The following is a 22,115-nucleotide window of genomic DNA, read 5'->3' on the forward strand; positions in this document are numbered from 1 at the left end:
CGTTCCTCTGATCTTCCTTCATGAGAGCCGGGCGACTAGTAGATGCTCCCGCCTTTGGAGTCGCCATCTTGACACCTACACAACATTTCACAATTAGCAATATATCTTGAAGCATAGAAATATAGAATAGAAAGGAAGATTTAAGATTTTAATTAGGAAACTTCATGATAAATCTTAAGTTATCATTTCCTAATTAATTATGCAATACTTGGATTTTTCAAAATCAAAAGTTCAAAATCAAATCTTCAACAAGGGTGTCAAGATGATTTCGCCATACCTCCTCTTGAATATTAAACTCTAAGAAATGATGCAAAAATAGATGAATTTCGCTAGGCAAAATGTAGATCAAAGTTTTCCCTTGAATTAAAATGCGCCTCCTTTAGCCTTCAAAAGAATCAACTCCACTTCCTTCTAGCCTTCAACACTTGAAAGAAAATCGCTCCAAGCAAACCAGATTTCGCACCTCCTTCTAGCTCTCCAAATTCGCTCTTAAGGCAATGATTGAATGATTTGAATTGTGAAAAAACACCTCCAATATATAGAGCGCTCACCCCTTTGCTCCCTCTAGGCCGACTTGGCAAAAAGAGGTTAAAAAATAAATAAAATTCCAAAAAAGGGGGGCCGACTTGGCAAAATAAATGAAAATAAGGCCTTAAGCACTTCATATTTAATTTTAATTTAATAAAAATTAATTTTAAATGCCTCCAAGATAGAAGTTTGATTTTTTAAGGCTTAAAATTAATTTATTAAATGCCAAAATGTCTTTTATTTAATGCCAATTTAATTTTAATTTTTTCAAATGCCTCAAAATTAGCAATTTTGGCGATCTAATGCAATTTGGAGAATATTAATTTTTAAAACAAGGCTCAATGAAACTTCCTGAGGATTTCGCCCTGGACCCTCTCTGAGGGTCAGGAGCGATTTTTCATTTCTTGCTCAAATTTAGCACTTTTCTACCTCCAAAATTTCTTCAAGACATTTCAACTAGGTCCTTTCATTGAATTGCAAACTTAGCTCAATCCAATTTTGGAGAAAAGGCGTGATTTTGAAGTTTCTCGCTATGGGCCCTCTCTGAGGGTCCGTAGCGATTTTTGCAATTTAGGCTCGATTCTTCATCATTTTTCATTAAAACTTCATTCATCATTTGGCAATGCCTTCCCTTAATCCACTCCAACCAAATTCGCTTTGTTGTTGCAAGGTAAAACGAGGATTTTCAACCATATCGCTATGGGCCCTCTCTGAGGGTTCGGAGCGATTTTTCGCTGTGGGCCTTCACTGAGGGTCAGGAGCGATTTTTCATTTTCTGACCAAAATCATCAAGTTTTAAATGCAAAATAATATTCATCCTGCTCTTGGAGGTCTTTTCTCCTTGTCCAAACCTTGCCTTAGCACCATTTTGAAGAAAACATACATTATTTGAAAATCTTGCTGTGGGCCTTCAGTGAGGGTCCGGAGCGATTTTTTGGTTCTAGGCAAATTCCTTCATCTTTTAATCTTCAAATCACCTCCAAGGCATAACACATCACGTTCTCCTTCTGTCCAAGCAAGATTTTATCTCAATTCTTCAAACCAAGGAGAGAAAACTGGAAAATCGCTATGGGCCCTCTCTGAGGGTCCGTAGCGATTTTTGTAATTGCCTTCAAAATATTGTTTCTCAACGATTTCTTTTCACTTCAAAGCTTTTCAAACATCGTTTCTAACCGATGCCTAACCTTAGCTTTCCTCAAACTTGGATGAAAACTTCCCATTTTAGGTTTCTCGCCGTGGGCCCTCTCTGAGGGTCCGGAGCGATTTCTCGCTGTGGGCCTTCAGTGAGGGTCAGGAGCGATTTTTTCATTTTGGGTTGATTTTTTCTTGCGTTGATCCTCCAAATTATATTCAACGGATAGAACATGCTTTCCTTCATCCTTTCCAATCATAAAATCACTTTGATCTTGTAAGAATAATGCATATTTGAAAATCTCGCTGTGGACCCTCTTTGAGGGTCAGGAGCAATTTTTGCTGCCTGGACCAAAATGTTTCACTTTTCATCTAAAAATCACTTTGCCAAGGAAGATATCATCTTGTTCTTCGTTATGAATAAAAAATCATGTCCAAGAATTGTCCAAAAATGTGCACACAAAGAAAATCGTTGTGGGCCCTCTCTGAGGGTTCGTAGTGATTTTTCCTTTCCTGGGCAAAACTCCTTCAATTCATCATCTTTTATCAAGTCTGGATACTTCATTATGTTCATTCTATCCTTCATCATGCTCTTGACCTCTCAAATCGACCAAATAAAGCTTGCAATGACCCTTATAAGATTTCTCATTGTGGGCCCTCTCTGAGGGTCCGTAGCGATTTTTCTGTTTTCAACAAGGTTCTTCATCATTTCTAGCCAAAACTTCCTCAGGTGGGTGGAGAAGGTCATTTATTTTCCATTTATGATCAAAATTTGGTCTCTTTTCATTGCAAAATGAAGGAAATCAAAATCTCGCTGTGGGCCCTCTGTGAGGGTCCGTAGCGATTTTTTCCTTAGTTTCCAAAATTCACCATCTTTCACGTCTCCAAACCGTCCAAAGCATCAAATCATGTTGAATCATCCTTCCAAGAGGCCCTGCACAAAGTAATTTAGAAAAGTCAGTGACAAATATGACTTAAACAACATTTTCGCCCTGGGCCCTCTCTGAGGGTCAGGAGCGATTTTACCCTTTTAGGCCAAACTGCTTCAAATTTAAGTCTCCAATTGCTTCACAAGGCAAAGTCAGGTCATTTTCAAGGTCAGGAACCAGTTAGCAAGTTCATCAAAAACAAGAAATGGTATTCAGGATAAATCTCGCCCTAGGCCCTGTCTGAGGGTCAGGAGCGATTTGTCTGTTTCAGGCATCGTCTTGCTTCAAAAATTTGATCAAAACTCACCTAGGCAAGAACACACAATTTCACCTTCAAAAATGCTAACACTTAGTCAAAATTGGATTATACCCTAAAAACCCCGATTAGACCTGACCTGAGACCTACTTGACTCCCCTAAAAGACTTACCTAATTTCAATCATCTCAATTCTTCGGGAGGATACTTAACAACTTTCCGAAATTCGACTGGACTCAGCTTGAATAACATCCAAAAGAAACCCCTAAGGTTTAGCCCTAGCCCAGATAGACCACTCACTCACTCAAAACCCTAAAAGCAGAGAGAAAAACAAGCAAAACAAAAGCGAAAAAGAGGGGGTCCCCATTCTAATGGGGCGATGTGTGAAATGGTCACAACAGAATCCTGACTTGAAGGCCCTTCTCAAAGAGTATAAATGAACAAGTTCTTGTATCCTAACTCAAAGGCCCTTTCCAAACTGTAAAAAGTTAAAACCAACAAATACTTGAATGCTGACTCAGAGATTGTTGTCTAAATGTGCCCAAAGGTGATTTGAAGGCCCTATGTAAAGCGAATAAACTAACAGTGGCCCAACATTGATCAGAATGTCCTTCTTGAAGAACCAAGAAAAACAACAGTTTTGCAATTTTACATTTCTTACGGGAGGAAATGTGTTGCAAAACATAATGATTGTTTCTAAGCCTAAGACTTGTGGGCCATAATGGCATTGGAAACACAACTGTTCTAGTAACCACTTCCTGATGGGTCAGTTCTACAGGTTTCTGCAGGCCAAAAGATCCTACATCACCCATTTCCCATGCCGTTGCAACCTTTCAACTAAAAATAGAAAGAAAACTGTTTAAAATAAGACAAAAATTAATTTGAATAAAAAAGTATGCCATAAACACTGTAAAGCCCAAAACTGGCCTATTTTATAGTCCTTAAACATGACAGCAATTGCAGCAGTGATTAATTGTTGATCGAGGGGCTTTAGGAGGGTACAAAGTACCTCTTATTTGGAGGTGGATACTGATCTTTAATGGAGGAAGGGCATTTAAGCAGAATAACTCCTTCAGCGTCAAGCAAAGTGGGCTCCTTAGATTCACAAAAAAAATATTATGTGACCCCATTGATGATTACTGATTTATCCTTGTTCATCTAACATTTTTGCCATTTTTGATAGAATTTTTTTTGTCAATGTTTCATCAGTACAGATTGTGTTCTATTCATATTTTAGACATTATTGAGTCTAGCTTCATACTCATTTTTTCATAAATATTATTGGTAGTTTTGGTAAATTCTTTTTTTGGTGACAGTCTTTGGTTTGCTTGCCATAAATGAGGGGTATCTCTTTAGTTTAATACAGCTAATAATTGCACCCGGCATCATTTGTTGGGGTATGCCACACCTATTGTGTAGGATGCAGTATTTTAGCTCGTTTCCACACTCAATCGTGTCTCCTAGTGTTTGATCTTGGGCCTTTGCTTTGAAAGCCCAAGAACCCTTCAATTTGGTGGAGATTTGTCTCTATAGTTGTGTGCTGGTCATTGTATCTCTATAATATGGTGTTTCCCAAGAGTTTGACAACAAATCAGGTTGTTGGCTGTCCTAATAACAGGTTGGCTCACTTCAAAAACAATGAATGTTTCGTGTATATTCAGATAAAATCATGAATTACCCTTGGTTTATTTAATGTGAGAAATGCCCACGAACATGAAATTGTGCTAGGTTAGTGTGGCTTTTATTTTCCTGTGTTTGAATCATTATATTTAATGTTGTCTTCTCTAATTCTGCATTGTGGACTTCTTCATTTGATTGGCACGTTCAATTTCATATAGATGGTGATACCTTAGCTAAGGGGGACTTTTTTCTCCAATATGGAGTCTTAAATTATAGTTAAGAATCTCAAAGTAAGATTTTAATGAATCAAACTATTTTTCATGTACTTGACATGTGCTTTAAATTAGTTGTACTGTTCCTTGATGGAAAGTTAAGGCATTTCTTGTTTGCAGAAATAGGTGTTTGATCTTCGAAGAAAAACATACATTTGGATATTGATTGCCCATATGCTTATACAAAATTCTAATTTGGCTGTCGACATGTTTATTTGTATATACTATATATGCATACAATTAAAAATGTTGTATCATACATACATTTATTCATTATCATAATCATACATATAATTCTGAATGTTTACAAATGTATAATGCATAGTTTTATGAACATTTATGTGGTTATTTACAAAAGAAAAATAACAGACTTGCAAAATACATAAAGTCACTAAATCCGACTATTTATGATTGATAGCTTCTATTGTTTCTGGCAACTATCGTTTAGGAAATAAGTTTCTTAGATTGAATTTCTGCTTTTCAGACTCTTGTTGATCCTCTGAAAGATGCTATCTATGTTGATGGGAATACCCTCCCAAAGAAGCAACAGAAGAAATTTTATTTTGCTTTGAACAAACCAAAAGGGTGAGCCTGTGTTGAATTCAACAACATCATTTTAGAATTTTAGTTCTTTCATGACTATTCTTAATTTGTTCCTGGACAATAATATTCTTAATCTGTTCCTGGAATTTCTCACAACATACTAAACACTATATCAATGCAGGTACATCTGCTCAAGTGGTGAAGAGAAGAAATCAGCGTTGTCACTTCTTGAAAAATATATGAAAATATGGGTTTGCAAAATACCTTGACTATTCTGTTTATATTCTTGATTGATTACAGGAATCTGATTAATACTCTTCATTAGTTTCTGCCATCCTTTTGAAACTATCTTCGTAATAATCAATCACAAATAGCTTTAGCATACACACTTTTGTTATTATTTTGTTGGTTGTTTTTGCAATTTTGAAAGGCATACACATAGCTTTATGTTGTTGTCAGGTAGAAAGAAATCCAGGGGTGCCAAAGCCCAGGTTGTTCACAGTTGGCCGACTTGATGTTGCTACTTCTGGATTGATTATTATCACAAATGATGGTAACAAAAATCATCTTATAATAGATTTAAATCTTTTTGTGGGAATGGCTATTATTAACTATGTTGGTTTACTCTGATGATGTTCAGGGGAATTTGCTCAAAAGGTTGCGCATCCTTCATCAGGGCTTACGAAAGAGTAAGACCGAGTGAGACTTTGTAATTATTGTGTTTAGCTTTAAGATAGATGATAATTTATCAGGTTTATTTTGTGTTGTTTTATAACTATAAACAAATAAATCTGTATGATGTTCCCAAAGACATAAAGTAGCTCACCCAATCAGAAAAAATAAAACAGAATTATAAGGTTTTGATCATGCAAATTAAGGTATTTTTCTTAGACGATTCTATGGGCCTTTCAGAGTCAACAAGAGGATTGGAGAAGTGGCATATGAGTTGGAACTACTTGCGAGCAACATGATTCATAATGTATTTCATGTGTCTCGTCTTAAGAAGGCTCTTCGACATAATGTTGATGCTTTGGTAGAGTTACCTCTGCTTGATGAGGAGAGAGAGTTAGTTTTGATTCCTGAAGCTATCCTTGATTTCAGGGAGCGTTCTTTGAGGAGAAGGGTGATCAAGGAATACTTGATCAAGTGGAAAAATTTGTCAGCAGAGGATGCTATGTGGGAAAATGAAGAGATTTTATTGCATCCAGCCTTATAGTTGCTTGAGGACAAGCAATTTTGGGGAGGGCGGACTGTAATGTCCCCTTCTCAATGATGTGCTTTTAGTGGTCGATTGGCCTATTTCGGAGACTCGTAGGCTATGTGGAATGGAGAATTAGGGTTTCAAACGCTAGTGAAGCGAGAACTTACTATTTTTAGTAAGTTATGGGGTGGCTGTTTAGACGATGTTGTCTTACTGAGCTTTCCAAGCTTTGTCTCTGGGTGCGAAGATCATGCTTTTTGGAGAAGTAATTCATGACTTACTATTTTTAGTAAGTGGCAGTATGGAGCATTTCTATTTTTGGCAGTGGATAGGGTCCTGATCCTGCAGCAGTTCTATGGTCTTCTTTACTCCGCTTCATCTTGGTTTTGTTGATGATCAGTATGGGAGTCATAAGTGGTTTAATTAAATATTATTTCCTTGTTCTAAGGTTTAATATTTAAATATTTGTATTTATTGATTAAATGTATTGAGGATGGCTTAGGGAAAAATAATTATCTGATATCAATGTGTTATTTTCCTAAGTCAATGGCGTAATTTTTGGTGGCAATTTGGGATGATAAAACATCTCATGTTTTATATTTTTATGCTGCAAAATACGCCACCAAAGGTAAAGTTCGAACTTTGCCTAGGAAGAAGGGAAGTGGGCGCCATGTTGGGTGGAGACTTGAAATGAAATGAAAGGAGTTTGAGTTGAGTTTGGGCACCATTTGCATTTGAATTTGGGGGAGCATGAAGCTATAAATATGAGCCTTGGGCTCTCATTTTGGGCATCTTGAAAAATTGCATCGTTATGTTGTTGGATTGGCATATGAAGTTGAAGCTTCGGAGTGTGGCTCCCTAGTATTCCAGTTTCGTACTTGAGACATAGTACCTAGCTGAGTGGTGTATTCTTGTGACATTTTTAGTCCGTATTTTCAGTATATTGGAGTGTGGCGTGTTTTCTGGAGTTGCTGGTTTCTTGTGGCTGAAGCAAGTTTTCGATCATACCTCCCTGCCTGAGTGATTGATCATTCTGGGTACTGGCTCAAACCTTCTTTATGCTATTGGCAATATATTTTGTAAGTTTGCAACACCATATTTGGAGTTTTAGATTTTTTATTGCAAATCGGAATTGTTTAGCTAGGAGTGGGTTTTGGTGAGTGCATTGGGATGCATGTAGGGTGTTTGGTAGCTCTTCTTTGGTTTGTTCTTAGTTGCTGCTTGTCTAGTGTTAGTTTGGGAGTGATTTGGGGTGAATTGAAGGAGATTTGAGTGAGATATGAGCAATTTAGTGAGTTTATGGGTTGCTGGTTATGCATTTTCCAGCCTGTTGTTTTGGGTGTTGAGTTAGTTTGATGATCATTATCTCATTTGTTCAGCAATATACTTCTACTCTCTTTTTCCTCTAGATTGTAAGGTTAAGTAGTAGTACTACTAACCGTTCTGGATTGTATTCTTCATATCCCGCTAAAAAGTGGAAGGGGCTGGCTTGCCGCCTATATCTGATATTTTGTAACTCAGTTCTCTCGCTGCATAAGTGGTTGAGTGATATTGGTTGTAATGATCCCCCGCTGCATAAGCGGTTGAGTTGAGTTTGTTTTGTAATTCAGTCCTTCTGCTGAAATATTGTGGTAGAGTGATTTGTGTTGAAGTATTGTCCTCTTGGTTGGTTTACCGCCAAGTTCCTTGCTTTCCTGCTAGATAAGCGAAAGGGGCCGACTTGCCGCCCATTATTGTATTCAGTAATTCAGTAGATTATCTCTAACGATCCCCTGCTACTGTATGCTTTCACCTTGCCAGTCTGGGCTCTCGGTGATCAGAAAGTGTAGGGTTCCTTCCAGTTGTTTGGATTTCATTATTCTAACCCTAACGGGTGATTGGTGTGATTGTGATATTGCTCTGAAAAAACAAAAAAAAAATAGTGGGAATATTACAATGCGGCTGCAAATGGCTTAAGGAAAGACGGAAATGAAGCAAAGAAAGCGACTAGAATTTAAAACTTGAAAACTAAAATGCAAAAACATCAAAGAAAGAACAAGAACGAACTTCACACCTGAAAATGAAAGCCCTTAAAGAGACAACCAAAGCTGCTAACGAAACGTATCGAATGAAACTTTGAAACCCTTGCAAGGAGCTAAATAGGCGATTCAAAAGAAGAACACTCCTTGAAACCAAAGACTAAAGCATTAATGAACTCACTCCAAAAACGCAGGCAAAGAGCAAAGAAATCGGGCTGCAAAAAGCATTTGAAATAACTTGGACAAAATGGATACTTGTAATCGGGTTATTTCCACCTGGCTACAAGTGTTAGCAACACAAGAAAATAAACTTTATGTGTAATCGGGTACTCAAGACCCAACGACATACAAGAAAACACTTTACATTTAAAAAATGACTCTATGCACTTGTAGTCGGGTCTTGAGGACCCAATTACAAGTGAATAATTTCACTTGTAAAACAACTAAAAAGTCCCCCAACTTGCAACAAGACTTCAAAAACCCGATTTTGAACAAAGAAGAACAAAAACAAGACTGAAAATAAATGAAAATAAACAAGAAAACCAAACAAGAAGGGTTATGATTAATTTAGACATTAATCAAGATGAATTTTGCCCTCGAAAAGCGTGCATTCGAAACAAAAGACCGAATTTTTAGAAAAATTCACTAGAGTTGCCTTCATTTTTGAAATACAGAAATGAGGACAACATATTATTCTTGTATTAATTATTATCAATAGAAATAATTATATGAAGAGAGTTGATGGTTCTATGAACCATTAATAACTTATATAATAGGTAATTAGTAGATACATAAATAATTGGCAATATAATTTAATTCATTTATTTATTTATGTATATATATTCAAATCAGAATAAGGATAATAGATTTATATATGATAATGATGTTAGCAAGTTTATATTCGCTTGATATACATATATATATACTTGAAATAATATCAATAAGATTATATTTTTATATTTATAAAAAAAAGAATTATAATTATATATATTATTATGAATATAATGAATAAATTACTTTGATTATATTTTGTTACACTATTTATATATGTGCATGTCTTATCTCGTAATCAATCAAAGGAATGAATGGAGGAAGTAAGCTAGGCAATTGCAGTTTACTGGTTCTCCCAAGCTAATTAGGCCATCCCAAGGGATGTAATTGTCATAGTGGGACGCTGCGTGCTCTTGGGCTTAGCTGGGTTAAGCAGCTTACAGGCACCCTCACGAGGCTTTTCCTACCAGACTAAACTATGATTGGTTATGGGTAGAAAGACATGTTTATCATTTTATGTAATATATCTGCTATTAATCCATGTATTTATTTGTCTATTCCTAAATTTATTGAATGACTAGATGAAGTTACTGTTATATATTGAAAAAATGATAAATTATATTGCGGAATTACTAATTTAGGACAAAATTCAGGTAATCACTAGTTGGGGACATTACAGTTGTATTACTGGCAATCCCGTTGATCTATTGAAAAAGGTGTCCTAAAACATGAAGATTCTAGTGATAAGACATGCTTTCAATTTGTGCATCTCAGAAGAAGAGACTATAATCGAATTGTTTGACAATGTGCTTATATGGACATGAGAGCCAATGTTGAAGGCTCCATTATTGATATACCACCTGCTAATATTGTCTCTTTACAAGAGACTTATGGCAATCGACAGTCCTTAGAAACTTGTAATTTTTTTTCAAGTTCATACTTCACAGGTGTTTCCTCAAATGCTGCTAGAGCATGGGGGTCTTGTGAGTCAAGTAGAATAAGCAGGAGTATTCCATTATTTCAAGTGCATTTTTGTTGTTGTGCAGTTTCATTAAGAGTATGGACTTCCTTGAGAAGTTGGCCCACCTATACTTTAATACCTGAAGGTAAGATTGCCTGGTGAAATTCCCAGAAGCCTCACAATCAAATGCAGACAATCTTCTATAACTATAGAATGAGTACTAAAACCCTCCAGGTCATTCAATTATTTGCTCCTCCACCAAACTTTTTTATCCTTTGTGTTAGTAAGGTACACCTCTGCAAAGAGTAATGAATGCTAACGAAATTCTTGGGTCTGATCTAGTCCTTTGCTTACAAACTATAGTCATAGTTCATGTCTCTTAAGGAATATTCCAGTTGCAGAAACTTTATCTGAGTCTACTGAATGTGCCATCAGAAAGAAAAATGTTATTTTTTTCCATTAAGATTGAAGAGGTAGATATTTCATATTACCAATAAATGTGAGACATATACAGGATGTTAAAGAAATGCTCTGTGTCCAGTGATTCATTAGGTGAGTTGATGAATAGAATCAGAAGGCTCATCTAGACTGAATGGAGAACACAATTTTTTTCTTTTCTTGTCAGATAAATCAATGTGTATTTTTGAAATCTATTATTCAAATTACATGATTGGATTGTAACATATGATTATTAGAAATATTCTACTTGCATTTGATACTTCTTCAATGTTGTCAAGGATGTTTCAAATGTTATGTTCCATGCCTCATTTATTTTCTCCTCTAATATCATGCTTCAGGTATGTTGCTTCTGTTGAGGGAAAAGTTAATATGAGACATTTGCAGGCCATTAGTAAAGGGACCCTTGTTGAAGGAGTTCATTGTGCCCCTGTATCTGTTGAACTTATATCTCTACGAAATGAACAGAAGCAAAGAGTGCGCATTGTAGTAAGTACCCCTCCAATTTGAAAGTTAGAGGTGCTTTTGCTTTATATTATGTATAGGGTTGATATGATAAATGGCTAGTATGTGCAGCTACCACCCGAGAATTTTGCATTCCTTAACTTTTGAATGCTTATGAGTTAAGATCCTGAAATTATGGGACTGTATCATCTTAGACCTATAAGCTTATAACCCAAAATTTTGTAGAATATTAATGCTTGCTTAGGTTTTGTAGAAGAATGATTTCCTCATTTCATCCAAATGCTTGTATATAAAATATAAATTTTGGACATTGATCTTTGTAGAATTTCTTAACTATTTATGCACTTGAGTCATTGTCATTTGGAATCAAACAGATATGTGTCATTTCTATTATTGATTCATGTTTGCTACTACTTTTTATATTCCTACAACTGTGTTCTTTTTGTCATCCTTTCCCAGTTGTGCATGGTCTTGAAATCTTGGCCTGTTACAGTTTTGGTTCTTGCTGTTAACTTCTATGATGTTGGTGGTCTATATTAAGTGTCTGACACATTAAATAATTAATGGAGTGGATTAAATTTATTGAACTCAATGCTATAAGAGTTGAGCAAAGATAGACAGGCTCACCTTGGCACAAGAGGGCAATCAGTTGGTTGAAACAGAAATTTGGTTCAGTTGTTCAGATCTGAAAGGTCCTCAGTCAGGCACAACTAGAGCAAGTAGTTGCATGTGTCAAAAAGATCACTGCAGGTGTCTAGCAGGTTGCTACAGGTGTCCAGTAGGCTGCTACAGATGTGTTGCTACATGCTGGAGGTGAATGCTAGCTGTTGTAGGTTTCTGGCAGGCTGCCGTGGGTGTCAAACAGGCTGCTACAGATGTCCAGAAAGGTAAAGTCAGTGTTTACCTGAGATGTGACAGATCATTGGGAGTAAGTCTTGTGCCAAAATTGTTATTGAGGGTGATTATATTACTTAAACAATGCTCTGAGTGTTGGAAAGGACGAATGAGTATATATTTGGAGAATGGATTAAGATGCATCTTAGTGGTGGTTCAAAATATTATCATGCTATATGTGTTTAAGCACTATGCAACACTAATTTAATACTAAGTATTCCATCCTCTCTTGAACAAAATCTCCTCTTATGCTAAACTTCGTGATCATAGGAGGTGACTCCAAGGTTCCGAATGTCAAGTCTTGACGTGCTCTTGGATAGACTCAGTGTGTATGATGTGATATTGCTGGAATCACAAGGGGGACTTATGTTGATACTTGAATGCTTCTGGAACATACAATTTTACTTGACTTTAAAAATAGCAAAAGGATAAAGGGTTGAGAAAGCTAATCTAATCTTAGGAATGTAAGAGACTATGAGTGACTTAGTGAAATTCATCTAGACTTTGCTTTGCCATGCAGAGCAACAACTCCACAAAGTTTAGTGTGATCTTCTAAGGAGAGCAAAATGATGTTCAAATTGCTACCAACGACATAGACACCATCAATGCAATGCATATCGATGAGTGAGTAGCAATCAAAATTAAGCTCATGAAGAGAGTTCAGTTGACCACGCAAGATACTTCACAATCAGTGAAATACTAGTAGTATGAACATAAGAATTTCACCATTAATCATCCATAATAGCTTCCATCTATCTAACCAACTTGAAAATAAATGAGAAGTAGAGACCATGCAAAATGTTGAATCAGCACATGAAGTTCACCATATCTTCAATGAAATTAACATGCTTCTTGCAACAAAGTCTTGACAACAATCTCCCTTTTCTCCTACTCTACTCTAGCTGCTATCTAGCTATTGACTATTGTTTGCTACCGAACTATTAACCTTTACAATTGAGAAAACTGAGCTTTATATAGATAGCTCTTTACAATGAGTGGCTCAGATTGATTCACAATTAATGGCCAAAATTACAATATGAAAACCCTAATTAGGGTTTGTAACACCCATTACATAGCATTTAATGCTTGACCAATGATAAAATTACAAAAAATAGGACACGTCCTTTTTGAAAGATTGACCAATAGATTATGAGGGTAGGTGCATTGAACTTTGTGCTCACATGTGGTAGTTATTTGCCTCGTTGGATGAGTCAGGTGCATTGAATCTGGACGTCTCGACTTGGAATGATGTGATTGGTTAGGTGATGACTAGGCGAATTCATCACAAGTGTGTGATTTTAGTTCTTCTTGATCCCCTCACTTTTCATCTTCTTGTTTTGATGATGTTGATATCCTTTTCTTGTTGATTTGTAGCTAGGTCCGATCCCTTCTAGGGCTAACCTAGTACATAAAATGCTGAGTGGCCTGTCGGCCTTAGCATTTTGACATATCACTTTATTGTGTAAACCCTATTTGGGTCAGGCCTTATTTGGGTGATGGGCGTAACTTTTATTACATGTAACTTGTATTTATGATATATGTAACTTGTGATGACATGATAGGTCAAGACCTATTCATGTAACTTGTAAATGCATTTAAATTATATTGCCAAAATGCTCAAGGCCGACCAAGGGTTATTGTGTGTATGATCTCCTATATATGAAAGGAGACTTGAGGATCTCAAAGAAATAATTGACACAAGCGAATCTATCTCATGCGAACCATCTCTAATCAGCAACCGGCATCTTCAGCAACATATATCTGCAGGAGGGCATTTATCTATGACAACGAATCTGTGCAAGGAGGAGCAAACCTGTTCTAAGGCTTAGTGAATCTAATTCTGTACATCCGAACCTACCTAAACTTTGCCGAATTTCTATTCATGCTGAGCGAACCCACTCAAGGCCAAGAGAACACCAATTCATCATCAACGAAGACATTGCTGGGCTGCCGAATTTGATTTAGACTAGGCAAAGCACCTTAGGTCTACAGAATTCAGTCTCAATTCGGCTGACAGTAACTGTGATCTGCATACACATTCAATCCTTCATCTTTAGATAAGTTCGCTCTTGTTGCTGTGTGCCCTAAAGGGGTTAACGGTTGTAATCTGCTACTGTGTTTATTCTAATCAGATCTGAGATCTTTGGTTGCTGGGTTTTTCCTCCAAGAGGGGGGTTTTCCCAGGGTACATGTGTGTTATGCGTATGATTTACTTTGCATTCTGATTTTCTGTTCTATACTGCTAATCTGATTGCTAAAACTAACATTTCTTACATCCATCCCTATGAATGTCTTTGATCCCTTCAAATTGTAATGTCTCCTCTCCATTCTTCCATGTGCTTGTTTCTTGCATCAAACCTTGATGTCTTCTTCATCTTCTTGTTTGGGAATTCCGCTTTAGTGCTGCATTTGATGTAGGCCTTGTGATGTTTATGCTTGATCCTTCCTTCTTGCCTCAAATGTGTTGGGGTGTTCATCATGTGGAGCAATCCGCTTCTTTGCCTTGCTGAAGTGTTCCTCTTCTCTCTAAGCCCACCTTCAAAAGTGTTGAACTTTCATCATCCTCATGTTGCATGTGCTCCATCTCTCATGTTGATGATATTGATGTTGATCTCCTTTGCATCCCTGTGTTTGCTGGTGAAGTAGTATTCTTCTTGATTTGCTTCTGAATGACCCTTTGATGTCACAGCTGCTTCCTTGAATGTATTGATGAACTTGTATTGTTGAATCTCTCTCTACGTGGTGAAGTTCCTTCTCCCTTGCTTCCATAGCCTGAAAAGCAAACACACCTTGATCAAGATATAGAAGAGAACAATTTCATTCTTTAAATCTGGAAATGAATTCCCTTTGTTTGATTTCTGATTTTCACATTTCAAGGTCAGATTCACTGATATTTTAAAGTCTGATTGCTCATACTTTCGTCTGATTCTGATTTGAGTTTTTTGATTTGAACTGTTTCAAGGTCTGTCTTTCTCTTGGGCATAGATTAGGTAGCCTACTGGAAGTACTACATGCCTGATCGGAATTTTCACCTCCAACTGGAAGTGGTCAGCAGCTTAATCGGACTTTTGGGCATGCACTTGAACTTGAAGTAACTTGGAGCAGGTCAGGGTTTTGACTTTGTACTAGAAATGACATATGGAGGTCGTGGATTTTAGATGCCAATGACACTAACTAAGGGGAGGTCAGACTTTTGAGGTCCAACTGGAAATGACTATGAGATGGTCGGGCCTTTTAGCCTTGACTGGAAATGAAAGCATGCTAGTTGATCGGGCTTTTTAAGGGGCATTGATAGTGATGCCAAGCAGGTTGGGGTTTTAGCCCTCAAATGGAAGTGGTCATTAAGTAGGTCATGGTTTTCAAGTGTCACTTGCAGCTGTCACAAGGTGGTCGGGTTTTCTGCTAGCAAGTGGAAATAAACCCAAAGTGCTGGTCGTTGATTTTGCCATCAACTGGAAGTGTTCATCAGCTGGTCAGGCTTTTCACCACCAATTGGAAATCAGCATCAGCTTGTTGTGGATTTTGAGTGCAAGTGGAAGTCACATAAGGTGTCATGGATTTGGAGGTCCACTAGCAAGAAGCATAAGGTTGAAAGATCCCTAGCCAAATCTGGTCCATTTTTTCTGATTTTGGTAATTCTGATTTTTGTTTCCAGATTGTCTTTGACCAGTGAATGAAGGAATTTGTATTTGTTTGTTTTTGTGTTTTCTGATTTTTAATATGTTTTGTTTGATTTTCAATGCTTGATGAATTGAATGCAAACAAATATATGACTGGAAATGACTGAAAATAATAATTAAGAACCAACAGCTGAAGCTTACATATTTTATTTATGATCAAGGGACAGTGACATACCCTTTTATCAGCATACAACATAATTTTGAAGTCTGATATGGTAATCTCAGACTGTAAACAGTCTGATCTGCACCTCCAATGACCCCAAAACCCTAACGCCAAGAAGACAGCGGCTGCCTAGGAGCTGGAAGGTGGTACGGCAAGGGTATAGGTAGGAGATCTGCAATCTGATTATACAAATCTGCTCGTAGGAGATCTGTCCCAAGAAACCCTACCCAAGAATCAATGCAAACTGAGATTTCTAGCTGATCTATGATTCAATATGTCACCAAGAGAGCTGTTGGATTAAGGCTGGAAATGTGTCAAATAGTGCCCAGATCTGCTGTCCACTTCCAGACATACTCTGAACCACTGCTAATCACTGATAATAAGCCACCCAGCGACCTGAATTCAATTTTCCCTGCATTCTATGATGAGAAAATGCTGTAGAGAGATTGGGGTTTCGTCCAATCTCCAATTTTCAAGGGAGTTTCCATTCCCAAGGCTTGATCTCTGCTGCAATTTGTGCTCCAGAGCTCTGATTTGCAATTTGCTGTTGAAAGAAATGAATCATGAATGAGCAAATGGCTGCCCCCCATGTTACTTTATTCTCTCAAAACCCTAATTTGATTTTAGGGTTGCCTTCCCATTATTAGATTTTTAATCAAATTATTTCCTCCTCTAGGCTGACCGTACCTTTTCTCCTAGGCTTCATTTTGTTATTTTAAGTTGTTTAAAAACAACTTAAGTCATGTTCCCTAGCCGTCATGGCCCAAGGTGGTCTCCTTTATCATAATATTAAGATACTTAATTATATCATTATAAAGTGATATTATAATCACTTAATTTTATTTCTTTTATTAAATATTAAAGTTAAACTGTAATATTTAATTTATTCAAATTCCATCGCCTGGCCTCCCCCAAACTTAAAACTGATGATGTACGTGCCATCCTGGTGATGTCCAAATATAGCAGATGAACTGGTAGTGTCCTAAGAAATAGGGATTCTCCTAAAAGTTAATAGACTGTCTCCAATCAACTGAAAATGCACGTAAGGGCTCCTACTTTGCTCCCTAGTCCTTTGGGTGGTCAACTAGTCAACTGGCAGTCCCCCCTAAAAAATAGGAGCCCTCCTAAAAAATAGGAGATGGTTTCAAATCATTCGGAATGGTTCGTAGACACCTCAGAACCAACTCTCAGTCATTCCCTAAAAAACAGGGATCCCTCCTAAAAAAATAGGAACTGCCTCCGAACATCCAAAATGGCTTATAAAGCCCCTACGCAACTCCACAAGCCTCAGAATGGGTTCCCTCTTCACTCCACTGGCTTATGGAAACCTGATGATAGGCCGATCCCTGCTCAATTGCCTGTCACCTAGAAAGGGTATATTACAAAGGTGTCGTGATTTTTACCTCCAACTGGAAGTGCTATTTGCTTCTCTTAAGCCCTTGCATCCCTTCACAATCTAATCACCTTCTTGCTTGATCCTGAAAATCATTCACCTCTCAACACCATAAACATCATCTTTATGTCTTTGGGCGGGGATTTGGGTACTAATTGGAAATCACCAAGGCTGGTCGTGGTTTTGAGGTCCAACTGGAAGTCACCACCCAACAAGTTGGAGATTTTGGGGGCAAGTGGAAGTCATCATCTAGTAGGTTGGAGATTTTTGGGGCAATTGGAAGTCACCATCTAGCAGGTCGGAGATTTTGGGGGCAAGTATAACCCGCTCACTTAGCATTTCAATGTGTTTCCACTTACCCTTAGTAACTTTGCCAACCTAAGATAGCACTAGCCTTCAAAAACCTAAGGATTCACCTCAATCAGCGTTCAACTCACCAAAATGAGGATTTATTCACTCTGATCGGACTTTTGATAGGCAACTAGTAGTTCTTGAAGAGGCTGGTCAGAGATTTAGGGGTCTACTCGAAGTGACAATGAAGCTGGTCGGGGATTTGAAGGGTCACTTGAAGTGACTTCATTTATTCCATTTCGCTGCTTCATTCACTTACTTCATTCATCTCAAGGGATTTTCTTACAATAACAAGGTTTATTCATCATTTTTTATGCCCTGACTATCCTCTCCTCAAGCATTCCACTTTGTTTGACAACTCTCCATACTTGACTCAATATTCCATCTCTGATTTGAAGGCACATGATGCTTATGATCAAATGAAATGATCATCACAAATCATTCATTTCCTAAGGCCTTAAGAGTCAATTGACTCAACTCCATCTCAAAGAGAGAGACATGACTTGATCACTTCTTGACAACCTAAGACACTACACCTCCTCAAGTAAAAGGTTAATAGCTGAAGACACCACCAGACGACTAAGCTAAGGCAACTAACCTAAAAAGCAAAAAAAATGGGGGTCCCCATTTGCAATGGGACGATGTGTGAAATGGTCACAACAAAGTTGTTTATCCATGTTTATACTTGCTACAGGTTAGTTTTCAAACAAATTGTAGCAACTGAAAGTCATTTAGGGCAGATGATTATGAAGAGGCATTGCCTCTTGTTGGATCAATTTGACTTTTCTAAACTGCATACGTTGTCTTTACTTGGGTGTTTGTTAGGGAAGTGTCTGATTTCCCATCGTGGTTGTTTGCTTTGTCTTGCTAGCAGTTGATCCTTTTAACTGTGAAGATTTGCTTTCCTTTCTTGGGAGATCATTCTCTTTCCTCCACGCAAGCAGGTTGTTATGACTTGGGTGAGTTACTTGTCCTGGCTGTGAGGGTATTATACTCTAGCCGACATGTTTTGTTGTTTACATGGATGATCAGTGCCAAGGCAACCATCCCTCTTCTAGATGAGGGCAGTTGGAAAGACTAATCACGGGGATGGCAAATGAGTCAAACTCCATTCTTGAGTGTGGTTGTAATGGGATTTAATCATTTAAGAATAAGAGGGAGATAATAGTAGGGTTGTTTGGCTGAAGAGAAGATTAACAAACTAGTTTGAAGAGAGCAAAGGGAGTGAAATGCAAGGGTTGTGTTGTATAGAACAAAGTAGAGGTGAAAGAGTTTGCATATAGCTAGGACAAGTCCATGAAAATTGACAATCTATCTCTTATATTAGCATAGAAACTAATAATGGATACCGATTGCTCATCCTTCTTGGGGATTTTCACTTGATTGGGTTTTCTTCGGAGGAAATTTCAGTGCTGTGGGACATGCCTTGTTTATTTGTTGTATTCCTTTTTTTTTTTCGAATATTAATGCTGTTATAAGTTGTTTAACTATTTCCACAATTTTTATTGATAGGAGGACAGGGGGACCAAGGGCCTAAGTTTGGGGATGGAAAGGGGATGATGGGAGGGTGGCACACATACATATAGTACTTAAAATGCATTAAGAACTTAGAATTACAAATTTACAAATGAAACTTTGCAATACTAAGTAAACTAAAACTACTAAACAATAAACACATTGCAATGATTGTATTGTACATTTAAAGTAAGCAATAGTAATGAAAATGTTGATGGAATTTATTATTTTCAAAATTTTATAAATGATGATTATAATGTTCACAAATGACAAAATGGCCTAAAATGAGCCTCTAATAATCCCCAAACTCCTTATCACTAGAATTGTTGGACTCCACATTCTCAAGCTCCTCCAAACCAATAACAACCATCCTTGTCTATGTAGCATCATCATCAACCTGTGTTGGCTCCTCTGGCTCTACATCCCATCGGGATGTTGGACTCTCCTGGTATGTAAATGTTTTGGAATCAATGAGACACAAGGCACTATTTACAACCACAAACTTCTCCACCCTCGTAGAGATAAGACAATTCCTATTAATGGAATGGATAAGTAGATGAGTTCCTCTTAGCAATAAAAGAACTAGAAACTTAGGATAGCAATCAAATGGCTAGGAAGATAGTTAATGATTGAGGCGACGAAGCCGTCAGGCCTAGGTGATTTGTCTAGGTGGAGCTAAAAGGCAGCCATTTTAATTTCTTCCAATGTGAAAGGAGTGTTGAGCATATCATTATTTGCTTCAGAGATTAAGTTTGGAATGCATGAAAAATAAGCATCCTTGTCATTGAAGATCACGATGTTGTTATTTGCAAGTAGATTTTTAAAGTGCCTAATCGCCTTGGATTCAATCTTCCTTTTGTCGTTTACCACAACACCATCTGCTTTGCATATGTCATCGATCTTGTTTTGGTTTCTTTTTGACTTTTTAGGATGGTGGACCAATCTGGTGTTAGAGTCCCTTGATTTGAACCAATTTTCCCTAGCCTTCTCTCCAGAAAAGTTCTTCTTTGGCCAGTACTTCCGTGTGTTCTTGTTTGAGCTGTTTTTCCTTTTCATAATCTTCTTTGAACATTCCCAGTTGAATGATTTTTTTGTTTAAAGATTCCAATTCCCTTTAAATTGTTTCTTTTGAAATATATTCTTGAAATTGTCTTGATTCCAGCTCTTAAGCTTTGATTTGAGATATTGTAAGTTTTTGGTAAAGATAAAACTAGGAGTAGCTGCAGTTCTGTATTCTTTCCACCATCTCTCCAAAAGGTCAACTGGACCATCATCACACCACCACATACTTTCGAATTTGAAGAAGCATTCGGCCGGTCTCTCACTCGTTTTGATATCCAAATGGATAGGAAATGAATTGAGAATGATATCAGGAGAATTTTGGCTTATATATCTAACCCATCAGCAATTCAGTTTTGTGAGAGGAGAAAGCGATTTAGCCTCTTTGAGATATTAGTGAATCCAACACGCCTGTTTGTCCAAGTAACATCCCATTGTTTTTTTGCACAATCCACCAACCCAACCTCATTAACAAAGTTTCTGAAGTCTTGCATGGTGTAATGTCCTGTTGGACAAGTTGTCTTGGATGTCGAAGAAAAATAAGTCAGAAATTAAGGCAATGCTAAAGTGATTATACTTATAAGATCAGCAATTTGTTTGAGAGGCAACGTTGGGACTTCATGATTTCACAAGGCAGTGCTATTTACATATATATGATTTACAATACACAACGATTAAACTTCAGAAACAATGATCAAGGAATGATGTGTATTAATAAAGCAGTGAATAAACTTCAGTAGCTAAAATTGAAATAGTAACTTTTCTTAATGACAAAAAGACAGCGATGAAAATAAGGAAAACCATATAAGAGAAAGGTAAAAAGCACATGGAATAAGACAAAAACAGAAAAGACAAAATAGGAATATAGACAAGAAAAAGGAAGAAACGACAATTATTAAAGCCAGCGATTTGTTTGATTGGAAAAAGCGACTTTATGAAGAAGTCTAAGAGAACAGCTATTTATATTGTGCACAAAAGACAATTCAATTTGTCTTATTCAAAGTCAAAGCATCGATTAACATAAGGAAAGACCAAAAGGTGCGATTTGTAAAAAGTGTGTTTTGTTGTTTAAAGAAAACTTAATTAAAGAGGTGCGACTTCAGTTTTGAAGAATATTAAATTAAATTAAATTTGTTTATGAAGAATTATGTCTTATGATAAGACGTGTCTTATTCAAGTGAGGTCTTTGTTCAAAAGAATTTAGTCCTTCATAAGGGGTATATGAAAGAAATATATAGAGATTAAATTTGAAGAAGAGTAGTGTGTGTGGAGAATGTTGTATATGCTGTGAAATTAATCAGACACATATATGCATCTGATCTGAGAAGGTGATCAATGGGAAAATTATATTGAATTTAGAGAAGCTTTTATATGGAAATCATATTAGAATAAGAAAGAAGTTATGAGGAGTATGCAGCAGAATTAAAAAGAAATTGTGGATATACTGTATTAGATTTATTATCTGCATTATAGAAGATTGGAGAAGAGATTTATATCAGAATTCAAAGATAATTAAGGTTGGTGCTTCATCATTGAAGTCGGTGCTTCATAATTATAGGTTGGTTCCTCTTGTAGGTTGGTGCCTACATTCAGAAGTGGGAGTTGGTGCTCACAAACTAAGTTAGGTGTTGGTGCCTACAAACATTGTAAAAGAAGTATTATATAAAAGCATTAATTTGTCGTTGTTTGCCACGTACGGTAAACGGTTAAATGCAGAAAGTAAATGCACAGAACATAATGGAAATATATTAAATAACCAGTCTCTGTATTAATTCAACAGTCCATGTACATCAAGTGCTTATAACATTACATCTGATACGACTATTATCATGCCACTACGAAGGAAAGGTACGCAATATATAATACCCGAAGGGGTGTGACCAACCGTCGCGTCCAATTGCCCTTCGGGA

The 22,115-nt window shown here is 37.0% G+C and overlaps 1 protein-coding gene across 1 annotated transcript in view; it reads left to right on the forward strand.

The window, feature by feature from the left end:
• Window positions 1-22,115, forward strand: part of LOC131028583 (putative ribosomal large subunit pseudouridine synthase SVR1, chloroplastic) — a 225,056-nt gene that overhangs the window by 87,857 nt on the left and 115,084 nt on the right. Inside the window, exons 3-7 of the mRNA XM_057958895.2 lie at window positions 5,220-5,320; window positions 5,460-5,529; window positions 5,738-5,831; window positions 5,919-5,967; window positions 11,027-11,174. Of these exons, the coding sequence (XP_057814878.2) occupies window positions 5,220-5,320; window positions 5,460-5,529; window positions 5,738-5,831; window positions 5,919-5,967; window positions 11,027-11,174 (462 nt within the window). The remainder of the gene's footprint in view (window positions 1-5,219; window positions 5,321-5,459; window positions 5,530-5,737; window positions 5,832-5,918; window positions 5,968-11,026; window positions 11,175-22,115) is intronic.

This window comes from Cryptomeria japonica, chromosome 8 (genome assembly GCF_030272615.1).
Source record: "Cryptomeria japonica chromosome 8, Sugi_1.0, whole genome shotgun sequence".
Classification (NCBI taxonomy): Eukaryota; Viridiplantae; Streptophyta; class Pinopsida; order Cupressales; family Cupressaceae; genus Cryptomeria; species Cryptomeria japonica.